The 20919-nt window shown below is 43.2% G+C and overlaps 1 protein-coding gene across 1 annotated transcript in view; it reads left to right on the top strand.

Annotated features, from left to right (window-relative positions):
• DCC (DCC netrin 1 receptor) overlaps nt 1-20472 on the top strand; it is a 280795-nt gene extending 260323 nt beyond the window's left edge. The window contains exons 26-29 of the mRNA XM_050716343.1: nt 1628-1783; nt 7894-8106; nt 19237-19379; nt 20383-20472. Of these exons, the coding sequence (XP_050572300.1) occupies nt 1628-1783; nt 7894-8106; nt 19237-19379; nt 20383-20472 (602 nt within the window). The remainder of the gene's footprint in view (nt 1-1627; nt 1784-7893; nt 8107-19236; nt 19380-20382) is intronic.
• Nucleotides 20473-20919: the final 447 nt, after the last annotated feature.

Below are 20919 nucleotides of genomic sequence, written 5' to 3'. Positions count from 1 at the left end.
TCTGGAGAGCTTGAGTACAATTCAGAATTTCCTTCTTTGTCATTTCTGCAAGCTCTTCTTGGGTGCTGTGTCTTTACATGACACAGTATATGGTAAATGTCAATGGTGTTGAGGGAGCTCCTAGATTTGGTCAGGGAAATTCTGTTTTCTGTGCCTTAGTACATTACGTGTAACTTCAATTGCTGACAGGCCACGGCGGGACAGATTTGTTGTCATATCAGCTCAAAATCGCAAAGATTTATTGAAAATATTTGCTGTTACCTTTTCCCCAGGTTCTTTGCAATGGAGTGCAGCACTGAATAGTAATCCTGTGGTGTCTTAAAACTGAAAGTCCTGGGTGTCTACACACTGAAAACCAATTGAAAGAATGAGCTTTGAAAAACAAGTTGTTTTTTTAATAGGATTCAATAAAGTCATATTTTTCACTGTAGTAGCAATGCTTTAAATAAAAATGTCTAATACAGACAACATGTAATGTCTATATAGTAGATGTTCTCCTCTAAGGATGGGTGAATTCAGCCAGACAGCTCTAAAGTTCTGATCCCTCTGCTCAGCGTTTCTTCAGGAGCTTTCTTTGTCTCCCCGCTTGCCCGTTACCTCTGGAAGTGCGGCATTGTCTTGCCAAAAGCTGTGTTCCCAAAAAAAAAAACCCTCATAAAGCCTTGGCACCATCGCCCCTTCTTGCGTGACCTTGGGCAGATAGCCCAGTTTGCCACTCCGTGTAATGAATGGAGCGAGAGCTAGAAGGAATTGGAACGACTACCTTAAAGTTTACAGCGTTGTTCGTAATTCATGTGTGAAAGGTGCTAGATAAGCCAAACCTCATCATCAGCGAGCCAAAAACCTCTACGTATTGTGTAGCTAGGCAAAACTTTAATGAGAGTTTCCAAATTTTTCTAAAAAGCTGCAAAGAAATTTATTACTCGCGTGGCATTATTATCGCTTGTTCTTCAAGCCCTGACTATTGAAAATAAAGGCAATAACTCACCCGAAAGGCTGGATTCAGCACGCCGCGATCCCCGGTTTTCAAATCGAAGTGTTTCGCACAAATTGAAGAGCTCAGCTCCATCTGCAAGCTTTCAGCTCCTGGTCTGTTGGCACTTCTCTTCCCTGTTCCTTGCAGGCCTGGACGTGCATCCCAAGCGAGGAACGACGGAAAGCCAGCCTCATTAGATGGATAAACCTGGGGTCTGGGGACACCTTAGGGTATTAGGGACATTGGTGTGTCACTGAGTGACATTGGAAGAGCCATCCTCTTCCAGAGCAGTGGCTGAGGACAGTGGTGTCCTTTAAAACATTGGAAAAATGTTTTATGGAACCCGTGCTTACACAACTGAATCAAGCCTTTAAGGTCTTACCTAACCCATTCCTTCTCCCGTATTCGTCAAGGGAGATAAAGAGCCCCCCCATAATCGGCCTGCCTCATTGGAACAAAGACAAAAAGCTTTTTAATTTTACAGCAGAGGTGTATTTCTCTGTACAGAGGTGGCTTCTGAAGAGTTTTACACCGGGCCTGTGGGTACTTGGCTTTGGAAACCTGGTTGTTCCCAGTTCCCCGCTGACCCCCTCCAGAGGTTTTTGCTTTTTCTGAAAGTGCTCATTTAATCTTTCTCTTCTTTCCTTTCAGCTGTGGTCAGTGCCATCCCGGTGCCCACCCTGGAAAGCGCCCAGTACCCCGGGATCCTGCCGTCCCCCACCTGCGGATACCCGCACCCCCAGTTCACCCTGCGGCCGGTGCCGTTCCCCACCCTCGCTGTGGACAGGACCTTTGGAGCAGGAAGAAGTTAGTTCATTTTGCTTTGTTATTACTGTGCTCGGACATAGGTTTCTCTCTGGGTAGGATGGGTAAGGTCTAGCCAATGCAAATCCCACTGCTTCACTTTTTGGGTTCATCGCGGGAGCCGGGATAAGCCCGGTCTGGTGGCAGCAGCTGGCTGCGGGTTGCTTCTTCTCCAGCATCAGCTCCTGTTGCGACTTAAAATCTGTGCTGAACACCAACTCGCCTTAAAATTAAAAGTCATCGCATCTCTGATCCGACCCTGTCCTCTCTGCAAGCCTATTTCACTGTACTTTAATTGCCTTCGCTTTATTCATAATGATATTCCCAGGCAAACTGAGGCTTCAAGAGCTCTTCTCCATCCCAAGGTAGATCCAGTATCACCGTGCATGAAAATCATCCACAGCAGCACTTACACGACCTCTCCACACAGTGTCTTCCCAGGCTTAGCTGCCCTCACTGCTGGAAACGTTTTCATAATATCTAACTTCCTAAAATGTAAGGCAACTGGTTCTTGTTTGGATCATAGCTGGCACAGGGAAAAAAATTATTTTCCTCCTTTTTCAGCTACCTTTTATGCATTTGAATGCCGTTATCTAGTCTGACATCACTCGCCTCTTCCCTAGAGTGAGATCTGTATTCAGATTTGCTCCCGTTCATTCATATCCTGCCCCCGTGCAGTAATAGATTTGGGGGTTGGGTTTTCCCACATCACCTTATCGTGGTCTGGCGAGGTGCACGCATGCAGCCGGGACCCAGCCTCACCTCCATGAGCTCCTCGCAAGCCTCTCCCGCACCGGCAGCCAGCTGGTCTTTGTTCCAACCTAGCGAGCGTGCTCTGGAATACTAATTACAGCTGGAGGGCTCCTGTTTCCTTCTAATTCTCCCTCACCTCGACTGCATACCAAGCCTGAATTATTGACAGATTAATGTCAATCTGTTACACGTCTTCTTTCACATCACAGAGAGTCTGCGCTGCCGGTCCGCGGGGAATTAATTTTGGAAGGACTTATTTTCCTTTCTATTTGCCTGTTGCTTTCAGTCAGTTCAGACAGGTCCTCGGGGACCGATGATTGAAATCCAGCAGCGGGCTTGTAGGTGAAAGGTGGGTTCAGGTGTCCTGCTCATCACCCCAACGTCATTCCCCCTCTCTTCAATGTGGTTGTTGAGGTGCCTTCAAAGCCAGTTGGCAGTTTCCTCTGGAGGGCCTCACTGCTATAATCAGGTCTTGATTTGCTGCTTAAGTCAGTACCAAATCCTCCACAAATGCAGTGCACAGAAACAAAGGAGGTTCGGTTTCTTGCATGATATACATTAGACGCTGGAAACAAAATAGCTACCTGTTGCTTGCCTAATCATGGAAATGGAAGGAAAAAAGAAAAAAAAAAAAAAAGGCTGATTTTTTTGGTCTGTTTCTGAAATGACTTGGAGAGAAATACTGGAAGTGTGATACACAGCCAGAAATAGAGCTAGGGAAATCTTTCATGTCACAGGGTAAGAAAATGCTGCCTGGGACGTGGCTGCTTGGGGATCAGTTGAGCACCAGCTATTTTTGCACAGCCCCAAAGCCACATGTGTCTGGTGCATTCAGCTTTTGCCTGAACCAGCCAGGAGATTCACACGTGTAAATGAGGTTTTTTCAAACCAGAAATGGCCAAAATCCTGGCTGTTCTGTATGGACAGGTATGGGTTTGCCCAGGTCTTTGAGGTGCAGCACGCCTGAGAGTTGAACAAAAGGTTGCTAATGCACAAAAGTTCAGGCGATTTCCCATTAAATAATTCAAAAATGGGGGACGCACATCGTCTTGTTTGGATAATGGCTAGTTTCAGATGATTGAGGTCTGGGTAATCAGGCCTGCATGGTATTTTGAACATTATCGAAGCCCATTACAATGTAAAATGACAATCTGTTATAGCTTTTGCGGTCATCCTGCTAGCAAAGGCTATTGACTTCCAAAGCTCTCTGATCACAGTGAGTGCCCCCAAATGAAATATTCTCTTCCCTCGCTATGCCTTACACAGCAGCACAGCAATGAAGCAGAGGCACAGACGAGTACATGGAAATCATGTTTGTTTTCCAGTGACACTATATTTTGGTTGTTTTAAGATGATCAAGCGGGTTTTTTGGGGAGCAACTAGCAGTTAAAGAGACAACACAGAGAGCTTTTTCTTATATTTTACCCCTCGGTGAAAAACTCACTTGATGGTTGACCAATTGCATCTGGGTCAGAAAAAAAAAAACACAAAACCCTCTGCAATAATTCCCTACAGGTGGTACTCCATGGCTGAGCACCCTATTGATCAAGACGTAGCACTTTCTGAATAAATCATGTGCAAGGCCATTAGCAAGGGTGTTGCTTTGCATCCTGCCATGCTGACCATGCTTGAACACCCTTTTTGGAAGGCTTTTTCTGGTTTCGAAGGCTTTTTCTTGTTGACCTGAAGATTCAAGTGCTGCAACTTATCTTTAGGATAAATTTTCTGCTGAAGAGGAAAGTAAATAAAATGAAAAGGAGAGTCAGGCCCCAGCCAGAGCCAGCCTTGAGTAATAGCTGGCTTGCCTGCTTGATGACAGCTGATGCCACTGCCAGCCATAACATGCAATTGCTAAATATAAGTGTTACCAGACATAAAAAATGGCTGAGCCATAATCAAGTGACTGTTGTCTGTTCAGCAGTCCTTCCCGTGGCTTGCCTTCTCCTCCGGACTCCTCCAGAATTCTCTGCTTGCAATTTAAATAGATAAAAAAAGGTCTTCTCGAGCATGAAATACTTTCATTAGACCACTTACCTTCAAAAAAAAAAAAAAAAAAAACAGCTCTAGCCTCTAATTTTAATAGAGTCATCTCACCTTTGTCTTCAGTAATAGCTAGAGAATAGCATGAAATCTTTTGTGTAGCAAGTCATGTAGGTCTCCAGATTTTATGGCTAAATCTGTAAGATAAAACATACCCATACAGTAAGCCAGCAATTTAATATAAAGTCTTGTAATACAGAGATCATTATGCTGATGCCAGCTGATAAGGCTTTGTTATCTGAGGGCACCGCCGCAGCAAACACCAGGGAGGGTATTTGGTGGTAAGCAACAGTAAGCATCTATTTTCCCTCGTCTCTTCAAGCAGGTCAAGAGCTTCCCAAAAGATCTGTTCTTAAAGGATGCAGTGAAAAGTGCTGGGCTCCACGGGGTAGCTCAGACTTTGACAAACATCTTGAAAGACATTTTGAGGCTACAAACAATGACAAAAGGCTTTGTTTTCACTTTAGGCAAAGGATTTGCTCCAGAAAGTGTTGTGATGGATACCTCTGTGAGTCTCACTTGCTGTTTTGCATCTTCCTTGACTGGGAGAAGGGAGAGAAGGGCATAATACCCACGGTAGCCTACAGCACCAAGACGTTGTGACGTCTTCTTGAATGTGTGGGCAGTGAGCAAGGGTGGAATGGGTTAAAACGACATTCCTGCCCTACCCTGTTGCAAGTTATCTTTAAATCTCTGGCTGCTTTATGCGGAATATTTGCCCTCAGAGAAGAAAACAGAGAGAGGTCTGCTGGGGAAGGAAGGAAAAAGAAGCAGAGCTAGGTAATGGCTTCATTATGCAAAAAGCCTCGAAGGTGGAAACAAGGAAGATGAACCACTGTCGACCAAACTTTCACAAACTGTAGATGATTTTGACCTTGGTCTGATCCTGCAATTGGTTTGCTTTCTGTGGGGTTCGATATTGCCGGGGCCGTCTGCGCTATTGCCATAGGAACAAGCAGTAGGGCCGTGGAAAAGAGGAAAAATCCTCATTTTCATTTTTCAAAACTGTTTTGCCACTTAGTAGGTAGTAATTACTTATATACTTTGACATTAATTATTATAAAATGCCTTGAGATTTGACTTGGCTGTGTAATTGCATGTTATTTACACAATGAGTTCTGGTTGTTGCAGCAGTCTCTGAAAGAAACCAGATCCTCTGGAGTATTTTGGGTCCCAGTATAATAACTAATTCCGATATCTGTGAGTCAAGAAGGTTGTTTTCTTTGAGAAAAGGTTGAGCTTTTCTTAGATTCCTGTTTCCTGACACAAGCTGCATGATTAACTGGTGTGCTGTGAGCCATCCTGGCTGGCGTAGGTACTGAGGAGACGTTGGACAAAGCCAACACGTTCAAATTAAACACGTTCCTGCTGTGATCGTGCTCTTCACTAACCACTTTGCTTCCTTCCTGTTCTGCTTGTAAATAACGTCAGGGCTTGCAGATGGTCTTGCCAAGAAGAAACATTTTTTCAGTGCTTCTCCATGGGGTGGGAGAAGGAGAGTGGGGTAGAAGCTGGGGAAGGGGCTGAGGAAGGCTACAAGCCCGAGCTTGTAGCCTTGGGATTTGGAAGAGAAGACATGAGATGGTGGTTTCCATCCATTCCTCTTATTCCCATCTGACAGCAAAAGCAAAATAGAAGGAGAAATGGCAGTGTCTTTCTTGTGTCAAGGCAAAATGAACTTGCTGCCATCCGTCAAGCACCACCAAGGAATTCTGCTCACCGGTCCTCTTGTAATTAACTCAATTAGTTGGGTTTGTCGTGGTAGGCAGCAAGAAATTGTAAAGATTAGAAAAAAAATTAACTTGAATGATTGTTGCTTATTCCAATTACAGTTTTATTACAAGAGCAAAATCCATTTTCTTCGGAATTCATTTTTCTCCCTTTGTTTTCTTAAACTTCTTGAAACGTGAGCATCGTGGCACCGAGTTGTTTCCAGGCGTAAACAGCAGGCGTGATTTCTCTTCCTGACTTCTCTTCCTAAAGAGCAGAGCCATAAATCTGGGCAAGGCAGCCAGGTCGTAAGGCATCCCGCTCCCATCACTGTTGGGGTGCTGTGCACCACCTCGTGCTAATTACTCAGCGGCCCTGCAGGGCACCTGGTGGCTGCTCAGCACCCGTCCGTCCCTGCTGATGGCCGCTTTGCCTCTTCTTTGCTGCGTCTTTGTTGGTGCTCCTGCCGTGCTGTCAGCTGGGTGGGTAACACTGGAGCTCCGTAAAGGAGTTAGTAACACAAAAAGCTTTCTGCTTCTAAACATCTCGTCAAGGAAATCGTTTCCAGCGAAGGTAAAATCGCAGCTCATGCTCGGCATGTGAGCGTGGATCCCGCCTCTCGCTGTCTTCTTCTGTCCTGTGCAACGTCTCTTTCACTTCACATGCTCCGTGCTGTAACTTTTGATGGAAGAATGGGAAGATTTTACTTCTGATAGGTTGCATTTCAACTCCAGATTGCCAAATCAGCTTTCTCTTCATTCACAGTGCCATTACTGGTGATGCTAGCACTGGGGACCATCCCAATCCTGAAAACTTCCCTACAGTCATGATCACATTGCCAATTAGTAGAGTAGAGCCAACACTGCTTTCTAGAGGGCTGTAGAAACAAAGGACTTTTCTGTTTGACCCTTTATATCTTAGCTACGTTTGCTTCTGTTTTATGGCATGGAAAGCTGGTGACAAAAGTTGAGGCTGAAAGCTTCTTTTAAGACACTCTGCAGAACGTCAGGAAGCTGGGCTTTATATTAGAGAGTTGACATGGCACATGGAAATCTCTGAAGAATTGATTTTGAATATAGGCTAATAAAACAGCAACCTAGGGCTTTGGCACACTAAACGTTACAGCCGTCTCAAGGAAAAACAACTTCGGTGATTGGTTATGTGGAAATTAATTAAGTCCTTTCTTTGAGTCTATCTTCTCTCCTCTGTGACTGGAGCTGTACCGTCATGCTGAACATAATGAGTCTCCACAGTCATAGCTTGTCTCAATCTCCACATGATATATTTGTGTTTTTATTGATTTTTAATATTTAAAAGCGCATAGAGAGGAAAGAGAGAAGGAGATGAAAATATCATGCTTGTGTTTTTTTTTTTTTTAAAGGAAGATATATTTTGCTTTAAATGGCACCTGGCTGCTCTGAGGAACATCTGGTTTTTTAATTCAGCTGCCAATAACTTGTGATGAAAATGTTTACATGTTTCTTGCAGCTTGTTGAAGGGTAATGCTGTACCTTCTGCTGAAAATGACCATAAAAGTAGGAAATGGTCCATTAAAAATACTTCAATAATAGTTGTTTTTCCTTGTCGTTTTTTTTTTTTAACTGATGCAGCTGTAAACGAAGGACCAGCCCCGCAGCAACCCTCCTTGCTACCACCGACGCAGCCTGAGCACTCCAGCAACGAGGACGCCCCGAGCAGGACCATCCCCACCGCCTGCGTCCGCCCCACGCACCCGCTCCGCAGCTTCGCCAACCCCTTGCTACCTCCGCCCATGAGTGCAATAGAACCGAAAGTCCCTTACACGCCACTTCTGTCTCAAACAGGTAAGAGTCTGGTCTCCGGTACCACTCCGAACCACTTGCTTTCAATTCAGGAGATAAAAAAAAGGAGCACAAAGCTGTCCCATACCTTGAAGAAATATCCGTAAATGCTTACAGGATGGAAAGTGAATATATACACGTTTTTTATTATAATAATCCAATAACTCATTCTGATGATCTGGAATAAAAATTCAGGACGAGGCAATAGCTCAAAATCAGAGCTAACAAGCAAGTGATAAAAATGAATTAAATGAGGTGCCAGATTAATCATTTGGTCTTGTTTCCAGTCTCCTGTTGTGCTACAGTAACTTGAACCAGTGCCAACTGCTTGACTTGTTCCGAGGCTCGCCTTTTTGATAATGAAAGGACTATTTATGTATGCTGGGAAAGGGCTGACTGCAATCCACTCCAGTGTGCAAACCACTCAAAAATTAAGAAAAACAAAAAACAAAAAAAAAAAAGCATGGAAGGAAGAGAAAGGAAATTATAATTAAAAAATAATAATTAAAAAAAAAAAGCTTATACAATATTGCCACTTTTGAGTGAAGTTTTGGGGTTAGATGAAGTGGTTGCATAGAGCCACAGTGCAACATTCATCCATTGTCCCCCTGAGCCGCTGGGCTCCAGCAGAGGGGGGCAATGGGCCACGCTGGGTGCCCAAGCAGCTCCAGCTCCAGAGGGCTGGACTGAAACTTCACCATTGTAGCAAACGAGAGCAGTTGTATGGTGTGAGTGGGGTCTGCTTCCTTCATAATGTAGCCAGAGGTGCTCCTTATTTTGCTCTTTGTGTGAACTGGGACTGTTTGAGTGCCATAATTTGCGCTAGCCACGCTAACTGCTACAGCTACCAGGAAAAAAAAGAAAATGAAGGATTTGCAAACTGGCATCTCATTTTAACTGTTTACCCTACTCCTTTACCTTGGATGGTCTCCAGTTTGGCTCAGACGACCTTTGAGATTTCAGCTTTTCTTTTTTCCATTCTGATAGTGCTTTCTGAGCGTGGCTTTCTTGCCACACAGCATATGGCGGTTCAGCGTTTGCAACAAGCAAGTTACCCCCAAAAATCCCTACATTTTTACTGGAAGCACCTGCTATCCATCAGCGAGTAATCCAGTTTCTGACAGCAGGCAGAAGCAGATAAATCCTTACGTGTTGGAGAACCTGCTTTTGCCAAATAGTGCCGCTGAATTATTTTTTATATATAACAGAGTCCATTCATCTTTATGTAGCACTGCATTTCACTACTTGTCTTACCCCAGCGAGGAAGCGTAGTTACCTCCAAAGGGCTGTTTTGGACTGGGAGTCAATTGGAGTTCACCTTTGAACCATGGGGGAGGTAAAAAAAAAGACAAATATGGGGCTTGTTACTAATTTTCACAGAGCCCTGTCATCCTGAAAAAGAAATTGCCTTGGTTTAGGTCAGTAATCACATGTAGGCAGATGCAGTGTTTCCTATAAGCAATGCGCAGGACTTTGTTATTAGGCAAAATTAAGCACTGAACGTGGCGATGCTTTGCCATAAAGCCATGAAAAATAAATAGAGCAAATGCTAAAGCAGTGAAATATTCTGTTGTGCTGGCCTCTGTCATGCAGATGAAAACAAGTTGCTGGGTTATGTATGGCATTCAGACTACTGTATTCACTGTTATATTAAAATCACAATTTCTAGCATTTAGATTTGTGTATAACTTTATTTCTGATCTCCCCCCGGCTATTTTGTGATGTCGGGGGCTATGTATTTTTCTCCCTGTATGGCTTCTCTTGCTTTTCCCAATGTACTTGTCCTCATAATCATTAGCCAGACTGATGTTGTCTCCTTTAGCAATTCCTTTTAGAAAAGTTTGCTTGGTGAATGCTAACTTCTACTTGTGCCCCTGGGCAGTGGGGTGGGCAGAACTGATTCTGGTCCTCACTCACAACTGGATTTCTCCATCAGTACCCACTCTTGAATCCCACTGCTCTCAAACTCTTGCTTCTTTTCACTTAAAATGGGAGGTCAGCCACCCTTTTAATTCAGCTGGACGGCTGAAAGGAAGTGAAGAGAGAAAGCATTAAAAAAAGAGATGTCAAAAAACAACGTTTCATTTCACATTCTGTGTATTTGATACTACCATTAGCCTGATAGCTCGGCCACAGATACCATGAAAGGGAAATTCTGAAGATGTTTTGTGACTTTACAAAGCTCGTGATTAAAGGTTCTTAGCAATTTCCACGTTGGAATAACTCTTACTTTCTCAATCTGATAGAATTAATTACTTTCTCACTACGTTTTTCTTCGACTCGAGACGTTTTTTACACGTCCCGTGTAATGAAGTAGTAGGGCCATAAGGAATGGATTCATCATCACTTACATCTGTTAAACTACTCTTTGCTTTGCTGTCCAATTTTTTAAATGCATGTCAATCAGGTGTCGTAGCCCTTCAGACAATACGTAACTAATGGAACAAGCCTGCAGAATTCAGAAGGGGAAAAAGCAAGAGAGGACTGTAGGGAGTGATGCAGAGATTTCCAGCAAAGACTTCAGAAAGCAGGAACCTGAAGTTAAGCGGACCTTTCGCCATCAGCCAGCCACCTGCTGGAGTCCCAGCTGCATTTTCGGATTTTGGAAGCATAAGGCATGAATTTTTGACAGTTGTTGACCGACAAGGTTGAGGGAGGAATATTCAGATGATAGCCCTAGAGCTGGTGTCTAACACTAGTCCTCAGGCAATATTAGCGTTGAAATTAGGTTTTGGATCTTGCCCAGAGAATAGATGAGCTCCTTCTTGGCTTTGATTGACCTGATGCTAAAAGGGGGTATCGCCTCTAATATTTTATCTATTCAGTATATCTCTGTAGCGGCATTATAATTAGCTGTTAAACTATATCATATGGTTCATAAAAAAGACATACGGGCATCATTATTCAGTTCTGGGGGATTTGGCCGTGAGGGTAGGAATAAATATTAAAAAGGCTGTGCTCCTGGTGTTGGGTCATGGCTTCAGCCTAATTTGAAGCTAAAATTTGCCATTTTTCTTCCTTTTTTTCCCCCTAATTTTTTACTTGATCCCAATAAATCTGAACTCTTTGCATTAAGCCCTTCCTATTGATATTTTATAGGAGATCTCACCTTTTCGTCACGGCTTTGTGAGCAGGCACTTGAGGTTCCTAACACTTATTCAGAAGGCGTGAGAATAAGTCCGTGATCTTTCCAATCCCCACTGAGGCTGCTCTCACTCCTCTTTGCTAATCATGTGCACAGCCGTAGAAGTGATTTGACTCAGTCCCCTTTCAGGTTAAATAGAAAATGTTTGATGGAGTGTTGAGCTCATTGCATTATAGATACGACATAAATCCCACAAATGGACAGAAAAGAATTTTTTTTTTTTCCCCACTCACAAATGAAAATTCCTTTTAGGTCTTTATGATCAGCTGCACTTTAAATGTGCCTGAATTAGGATGTCATTTTTCTTCTGCAGAAGCAAGTGATGGAAAACGCTGCCTCTGAAGTGGTGGTTTTGATACTGTGTCACCATGCTGTAACTTCAACCTTTTCAAGCTCCTTTGCCTTTTGCAAGACTATAAAAGTGCTGCATTTTTTTTTCCTATTGCTACTTCACCAAAAAAAAAAAAATGTAGCTGGAAATCCAAATTCTCATCTTATCAGTCTTCCTGGAGTCGCTGTCAGTGGATGCCCCAGAGCTAAAAACCACTTGGTTGTGCAGCAGAATTGAGCTTGATTTCATTTCCTCCTGCGAAGCTGTAAGGTATGCCCCAAACAGTCTGGAGTCTGGGGTTCAGGGAAAGGTCTGCACCGCAGGGAAACTGCTATTTCTTTGCTTCTTTGGGAAAAAAAAATAATAATAAAAAAATACTGCGTTCTCAATGTCAGATGTTTGGGGAGTAAAAGAGAAGAGTGAGGGAAAGACGTGGCAGGAAACATGCCTGTACAAAAAGCAGAAACTAAATATTGCCTGGACAGTCCTACAAATCCTTTCCATGTGCAGGTGAGCAAACAAGATAAAACTGAAGATTTGCAAAGCCAGTTTTAATAATATTAGGTAACAATCAAATAAGGGATGAAATCAAGAGGAAAAAAGGATATATTGGTATACGAGCAGTGAATCCTGGGTCGTGATAATCTCACATAGCAAGCGTTTGGGGCCTCAGTAGATACTGAAGTTACACTTATCCTTAGAAAGGTGAATATGGGAATAATGATGTTACATTTCATGGGCTTGCTCTCGCATGAACAGACCTTTCTTCTTAGGATGGGATGGAAGACCCTCTAAGAATTGCAATAAAAAGCAAAGTAGAAATTAGGCAAAATTTTGGCGTGAATTAGTCAAATTTTGGAGGCATAAATTTAGAACCCTCTGGTGCTAGATTGATGTGTTTCATTAATCGTGTATAACTTATTCTGAACAATCAGTTTGCTGTAACTAATTAGCTATACAACCAAATTCAGGGTCTTTTTTTTTAATTTACCATTCACAATAAAAAAAACCCTAGTGCCAATATAAAACACAAGTTAAAAACTACTGCTTCTAGTTTGAATTCAGTTGCATTTAAAGGCAAATCTGAACTCTTTTGTTAATAGGGAATGAAAATCCTTCTGGTCTAGAGATTTTTTTTCTTATTTTAAAGGTGAGTGTAAATATCTGAGATTATGCACTCTCTATCATGCTGTACAGTAAGCATGGTCTATAGATTCATGGAAAATATGGGAATGATTAATTCTTGCACATCTTATTCTGAAATCTTAGAGCTTTTTTGTATTGTTAGCTTCCAGATTAAAAAGCAAATTATTCTTTTATTCCTTCAGCCTTTACCTACCACCCCTTCAATTCTCAAATGCTTTGTCTTCCATGTTGCTTTCTACGAAAACAAGCTTTCTCCGTTCAAGTGGGAGATATATTGACAAAGAAGTGTCATAAAAGGGTCAGTCCTGTGTATTAGAGGAACCTGGCCCTGGTGCAGTGAAGTTTAATTAGCACACGGATAACTTGAGACACCTGAGTTGTCTCATTAAAATTGACAGGGCGACTGGAAGGTGTAAAGTGAAGTCAGGATTGAGGTGCTGGTCTGGATAAGCGAACTGATTCCCCTTTGGTAGAAATGACCCATTTCAATAGAACATAGCACTGAATTCCATAAAAATAAAAATTAAAAATTAAAAAAAAAATAAAAATAATGTAAATCCAGAAGGAAAACTTCTTCCAGCCAATGAGTCCGTTTTGCCCTAACAGTTATTTATCCCATGTATTATTCGTAGCAAATAGATTAAAAACCACGAAGAGCAGCTGAGACGACAGAGGAGCGTTATACCAAATCTCTGCCATGTTTCCAGGTCTCTGAGCAGCCTGTGTTGGTTTTGTCTTGAAATGCCCTTTCCACAATCACTGTTTATATACCTGTTTTGAAGCCATGGCACGTAAAAAGGTGTGAAATTCATCAGTGCTACTTCAAAAACCTCCCCAGTAGGCAGTCCCAGTACTTGCTCGGTACTGTATTCTTGCGGGTAATTAAATGACTCCTTTCTCTTTCTGTGTTTTATTTCTCCTTTCGCTTTATTTCTCCTACTCTCAAAGATTCCTAAATTAAACTTTGTCTCTTTTTAGAACAATTTCCCTTGCGGAATGAGCCAAGCCTCTATTGATTATCACCTCAAAAGTCATTTGCAGAAACTCAATTTCACGATGAAAAATATTTTTTTTCCCCAACTATAATGTAAAACAGCAAAGGCTTCATATTTTTCATGCGGTTACGTCTTCTGCTCTCCTGAGAGGTGCCGTGTTACTTAAAATGGGAGCGTTCTGTCATGGAGAAACAAGCAAGCTCCCTTATACACGTTGGTCTCATCTTTATGTTTCAACTTCTAAGTCATTTAAACTGACGCTATTTTATAGGTGGAAAGATGCTGGTTGGAAAAATATGTGGTAAAGGTATGAGATGTGGGAGCAAGAAAAGATTATCCTTATTTAATTACATGTCTGACTTTACTTCTGATTTCTGTAGCTTATTTTGACTTTTATGGTCCCGTTGTACAGGACACATCTTGGCACTTTCATTCTCCAAAAATCCTCAGTTCTTACGACAGCAAAGTGTATTTGCACCCCAATACATCGATCCGCAACCAAAAAGGGATGGATGAATAAGTGCAGCCTGCAAGATAAGCAACACGAGAGAAGGTTTTGGGGCAGATAATAGCCCAAACTGGCTGTGTTCCCTTTCACCAAAGACATTCCTGAAGCTGTGATTCATAGCTCCTTATGGAAGCAACTCACAACAGCTTTTGGCTAAATCTTTAGGTAGGATCACCCGGACATGATGTGGGTAACCCTGCATCGGGCTGCCAAAAGATGGAGAGATGGAGAGCGAGTATTTCTGTTCAGTTAACACTACCCAAATGCAGGCAAAGCTTGCAAGGAAACCAGGATGGACAACAGCAGGATAGAAAAGACTATAACAGGATTTGGAGACTTTGCAAAAGGTATTTAAGCAGTTTGTTGAATAGCCCCAGAAATGCCTGAAAAGTGGCTCCTCCTTATGAATAAAAACATGAGCAGGAGCAGAGCGTTGAGGCAGTCTAGAAACCGCTGGCGAAACATCCAGGTGAGGCCGGTGAGGCAAACTGATAAACTGCAAATCTTATTAACAAAGCTCAGAAAGCTTTCCGCGAAATAGGAAGGCCGGAACAAATTTTGGTCAGCTTGTAACCACCTACCAGCAGAAGAGCTCCAGTGAGGACAGAAGGATTGCCAGCTGGAGTTTTCCAGGGGGAGGTAACAAAAATGGCTTTGGGCGCTTGGCAGATGGAATCAGGCGTAAAAGACAGACGAAACCCTGCTTTCCCAACAGGGCTGCATTCATTTCTGGTGATGTCTGGGAGATGTTTGATGCATCAGCTGCATTATATCATATATATATATGATATATATATATACCCTCTCTGGAGAGGGTATAGCATGGCAGCCTCTGTGTTATTTATCAGTTATACCTAGTTAAAATTACTCTGTATAGTAATATCTTTTAGCAAGAACTCCCCAAACCATGAGTCCCCTAGGGTATAAGGTTGTCACTCTGAAATAAAACCCAAAGAACTCGTAGCTATGTTTAGGAGTCAGATGACTTTGCACACACACGCAAAATCCACACACGGGGATTTGCAGTAAGACTCAGAAACCTCGGACGCCTCCAGGATGCTCAGCTTCGTGGGGCTCCTCTTCTGGCAGATGAAGTTCAGGTGTTCTGTCAGATGGTAAAATCGCTGCATGGGCCAAGAGAGAAACAAAGGCTCTTTGTGATCAAGAGCTGAAAAAGAGATTTTCATCTCTGCTTCCCTTTTGGCCAGTATTAAATCCCTGTTGTGCTGGTGGCAGATAAGAGTTTTGGCATTTGGGATGGGAGACTCACGAGTACAAAGGGCATTAAGGATTGACAGGAGTGCAGAGCCACACAAAAGGGGGCAGTTCGCAGAGAGTAATTGCCATGAGAGACCAAAGAAATCTCTGCTACACTCCATTTTCAGCTGCCTCTGCAAACCAAGTGATCTTCAGCTGCAGATCTCCTTCACGTCCTTGATATATGCCCTGTCTGTTGGGCTATTGTATATAAGCATTATATCATAATATGATATATCATATATCATTATTATATAAGCTTCATCCCCCGTTTGGATATCTTTTATTGCAGTTCCCAAATCGATTTTAGGAGACTTGCCTGCAAATACCTTTCCTAATCCAAAATACTGTTTGCTTTGCTGAAAAACCTAGAGCAATAAAAACAACGATCAGCTTTAAATTAATTAAGTATGGAATACAGCATTTTGTTCCCCTCTGGAATCAATGGACTAAAATGGCTTCAGGTTAAAAACTGGAACCAGTAGCACATACACAACACTGCATCTTACTGCAAAGTCCTCTTCTCAGAGTTCCTCCAGTGTCCTGTCTGCTGTCACATTGCATTCGACGAGGGCTGTATATATTTGCAAAGAGATGACTATTAGAAAGGAAGGTAAAAAAATTTTTAAAAAGCCAAATGTCCTTTCTATAACCGTGGTCGGTCACTGTCTGATGTTTTACGGTAGATATGTCCTTCGTAAGCCCATTAGTGATCTCCGTGATGAACACATCAGCATGGTGAGCTTGATCCAAATGTGGACTCTGAAAAGAGAAATATTCCCTGTATAGATGATCACACAGACTCTTCCTCTTGGTCACTGGCAGTTAGTAAAGCCCTCCCAACACTTTGTCCAGTTCATTTTTTCCTGCATTCATGTCCTTGGGCTTCTACAGAGCATCCCAGGTAGGATCTTCACAACGCTTCGTAAGATGGCATTGCTGTTTACCTTGTTTCTGCCAAAATTTTCTTCCCTCATACATCTGGAGATCGTAGTTGGTTTCTCCGAGGCACATCTCCACTTGCAAGCTTGTGTTGAGAGGTGTGCAGGCTCTTCTCTTCCCTCGTTTCCTGCTCTCAGAGCCAGCAGAATTTGCAGCAAAACTTCCCGTTCTTCTCTTTCAGAGAGGTGACTCATTCTCAGATAATTTTAGACTCGTAATGAACGGGTGTCTGCTCCGTGCCAGCCTTGTAAGCTCACTGTGCAGCCAAAAAAAGAGCGAGAGGATCTTCTGAAAGACAATTCATCCAGCCTCTCCGTGGACTTTGGAAGGTGTTTCCTTCCGCAGATTGTCAAGGGAGATGGAAGGAGCGGTGAGGACTCATCCCTCACTTTTAACAGCTGAAGTGCTGCTGTGCACATCCCAGTCCCCTTGCTGGGGAAGGTCACCAGAGCAGCAGCTAGGCAGAAAGGTCTGTGCAGTTCTCCTTGTGTTGTTACAGCTCCAGCTGTATTTCCGACCTTTTATACTAATAGATGCCATAATCACACACCCATTTGATGTACCAAAATGTTAAGTTTTGGTCCTAAATCCAGATCTCGAGGAACTCCACCCGTAGTCGTCTTTAACTCCAATCCTTTTCCATTAAGCACGATTTCTTGCCACCTCTCCATAAAGTAGCTCCTTTCAATTTTTGCATTCGTCTTCATTTTCTTAAACTCTCATTGAATGAATGCCAAGTAGTTCTCCCAAGGTACTGCTGTCAAGAGGATGGACGCTGTCTTGGGTTTATTTCACGTCCATCGTCATATCTCTTGGCCTGATACGCAGAAATAAATAGGTTTAGCAAACTGCCTCTTTGGGGCTGACTCTTCTAACTACGAATTAGAGGCATTGCTTTTGAAGAGTGCTGTAAAACATTTGCTGGAGAACTTGAAATACACGGCTCTGCACAAGGAAATCGTCTCTGCTTCATTTTAGTGACAAACATCACAATTCACCTGTTGCTTTTGAGAGCTAAAGGGCAAAAAGACGCCCAGGCTGAACTTATTAATCATTATTACAGCTTCTCATTAGCAATATCCAGGAGGGAACATCTGTCTTTGCGCAGAAAAGAGGATCTTTAAGTTCAATTACTACAAATAATGAGTCACATATGAGAAACATGGCTTTTACCGCAGGATTTACAGGAGTACAATCGAAACGTAGTCTGCATTTCACATGAGCTCCTCGCCATCACAACAAATATTTCCTTCTCCACGAGCCCATGAAAACCAAGCAGGCTGCGATGTGAAGCATCAGAAAAGCCTGTATATATATATATATTTATATATTTATATTTTTATATATATGTATAAAGGTATATATATTGGAGGTAACAGAGCATCAGGAGGACAAAAAGGGAGGGAGAGGGGTGCCCTTCTTTGGAAATAAGCCTTTTTATTAAGAAATGGAAGTGAGAAACATTCCCTTCTTAAAAAACTGATTTGAATGTGCATCACTTAGGAGATTGAATCTCTGGGGATAGCTGCTTCTTCTCTGCTTACTCTGAGATACAGAGAAGTTTGAAGGGCCAGTTATTACGGGTTTTTTTTAGCGATTAAACTGGAGCTGGAAGGGTGAGTGTATCTCGGTGGTGATCTCTTTTAGCTCATATTAAGCTTTCACACTTTCCTAGCTCCAGCTATGAAATTATCTGAGATTCTCAGCCTCAAAGAAATTGTTTGTGAGTCTCTCCGTGTTCCTGCCCTTGTCTTGCCAGTATTTGCTGGAGCTCTCTCTTCATGAACATGCTGTCGGCAACTCGATTTAGGGAGGCATTTTGTCCTCTCTTCTGCTCCACGGTGCTTTCCCTGCCCTAAACTAATTTTAAAAAAGCACAATTCTTTGAAATAGAGGAAGATTAATCTGCAGTTCTTGTCTCCTGGCTACTCGCTTGGGCTGGAAGGAGCAGAAGGCTGTCACGGCCACGGTGATTTGTTGGGATTTGGGGAGCCCAGCGCTGCTCCATCTGCAGATGCTGCCTGCTGGGGAAATTCTCCAGGTAGCTCCAGTCCTGGCTCAGAAGCTTTGCTTTAATGACCTGTTAATGATCTATAAGAAAACAGAGATTGTCAGGCGGGAGGAAGGGAAAACAAATGGGTGTGTAAATTTAGGGTTGATGGGAAGGTGGTTTGGTGTTGTATGGCAACTGGGTACTTCCAGAGACAGCTGAACTGGCAACAGCAATAGAAAAATGGCAATATTTAATAAATAAAATAAGAAAATATTCTATTATGAATAGAATACAATAGAGTACAATAGAAAAAGGGCAAACAAATAGAATACAATAGAGTACAATAGAAAAAGGACAGGGAACTGGGTGAAGATCACAGTGGAGGAGATATTTAGAAAAAAAGCTATTGGGCTAGGGTTTGTTATTTATGATTTTTTTTTGTTCCTTCTTTTAAGCCGTAGCTTTAGGGGGAGCAGGCACGCTTGAAATGGCCGTCCCCACATTCAGCCTTAAATCCACGATGCGTTGTTTCAATGCGCCATCTCACTTGGGTTTTGCAAGGTGACTTGGGAAGTCCCTTCCTGTCAGTAAAGAAATCTCTTTTGATTTTTCTTTTTCTCCTTCCGAGCTGGAATGAAAAGTCAGTAAAAAACTTTTTTTCAGAGAGAGATGAACTACATTTTTTTTTCAAGCTTGCTCCATGACCCGCCTGGAGGCCGGCGCTTGCCCTGAGGGAGTTCGAAGCGAAAATTGTCCCCTTTTTCATAGCGATATCTTCTTAACGTGCCTTTTTTTTTTTTTTTTTCCTCCCTTCAGGGCCTAACCTTCCCAAGGCTCAGGTTAAAACAGCATCCCTCGGCTTGGCAGGAAAAGCAAGGTCACCCCTGCTGCCCGTCTCGGTGCCCACGGCCCCGGAGGTCTCGGAGGAGGGCCACAAGCAGACGGAAGACTCCTCTAACGTAAGAACCACCTTTAACAGACAGCCTCATCGCAAAGCTCATCGTCATCAAGCTATATTCTCTAATCCCCTATCCGCACGTTAATTTTTCGATAATGGCCTCTGCCTCCTCACCTCGGGCAGCAGGCTGCAGCTGAGAGCTATTAGGAAGGCCGTAAAAAGTTCTGGCAAGCCAGTAAAACTTTTCCGGGGACTTTAATGGACTTCGGAGGGTGTGATAAAGGGGAGAAGCGAGCCCTTAAATTCCCTGCTAATAGCAGCCACGGGACAACTCACACAGCCTCTCCTGAGCTGCTGGAGATAGCGGGAGAGGAGAGGGAGGGGGGTGAGAACCGCGATAAGGGGAGGAAATAATTTTGGCAGGAAAAATGAGTACGTAGTAATACCCGATAATGGTGGGAAAAATAACCCCGAAGAAGCAGATAAGTGAAACTGAAAAGATGGGGAAATTAGAATAATCTTTTCACTCCTATTAGGGCTCTCTGAGAGAAAGGTCTCGCACGATCCAGGAGACAAAACAGTGCAAAAGAAAAGGAATAAGGGGAAAAAAAAAGCAATATTCTAAATACATGTTGTATATCACCTCTTTTCATCTACTCACGCCGGAGAATTTCTTGCTAGGCGCTACAGCAGTGATCTGTGCCACGTCTTGGTTTTACATTTTCAACCTGGCTAAAGGAAGAGGCAGAATTTGCATCGGGTGTGTGTACGGCGGGATTTGGCCTGCTGAATATGGGACACCAGCGTTTGGTTCCCGTTCGTCATTATCAACAACATAAAAACATAACCTTAGTCTCCTGCTGGAGGGGAATGAGAAGGACGGGGCCCTCCTTGGTGAGAGGCTCACCTCTTAACCCCAGAGAGGCTTTGCTGCAAGCTACAGCCTACCCTGGGCCACTCCGGGTCCCTGGGGACATCCCTGTCCCTGCCACATCCCAGGCTTTGGGTGGGGGCTTCGTTTTCTGTCCCCTCCCGCTTATTTGCGTGTGTTTGTTCACCTGCAGGTTTATGAACAGGACGATCTGAGCGAACAGATGGCCAGTTTGGAGGGGCTAATGAAGCAGCTCAACGCTATCACAGGCTCAGCCTTCTAGGAGCTGGTGACGGATAGATAACGATCCAGGAGCACTGCAGCATACCAGGATTTCACGCACACCACCCGCCTACATGACCCCATAAAGTCGTCTCGTTCCCGGTACCACTCCTTCAGCGCAAGGAAGGTTCCTGCAAAGTCCTTGGAGGAAAGATAAAAAGAAGAAGAAAAAGAAAAAAAAGGATAGTAATGGAAACGTTACGGAACTGTAGATCTGGCATCCTGAAGTGATGAAAGCGTGGCAAGACGAACGACGCCATCGCCGCAGAGTCGCAGCTGATGCCGCTGGATCGCTCGTTTTGATCTCCTAGTCTTCGTAGAGCTCAAGTTGTCCTGACTAACTCATGTTTTACTCCGTAGAGGTCTGTAGCTTTTCGTATAGCTCTAGTCTTACCTCACGCAAGTCTGGTTTTAAGCATAGGCCATGCCGTTAAGCAGACAGCGTCGT

This window comes from Cygnus atratus, chromosome Z (genome assembly GCF_013377495.2).
Source record: "Cygnus atratus isolate AKBS03 ecotype Queensland, Australia chromosome Z, CAtr_DNAZoo_HiC_assembly, whole genome shotgun sequence".
In the NCBI taxonomy this organism is placed as follows: domain Eukaryota; kingdom Metazoa; phylum Chordata; class Aves; order Anseriformes; family Anatidae; genus Cygnus; species Cygnus atratus.
This window is presented reverse-complemented; position numbering and strand designations above follow the sequence as displayed.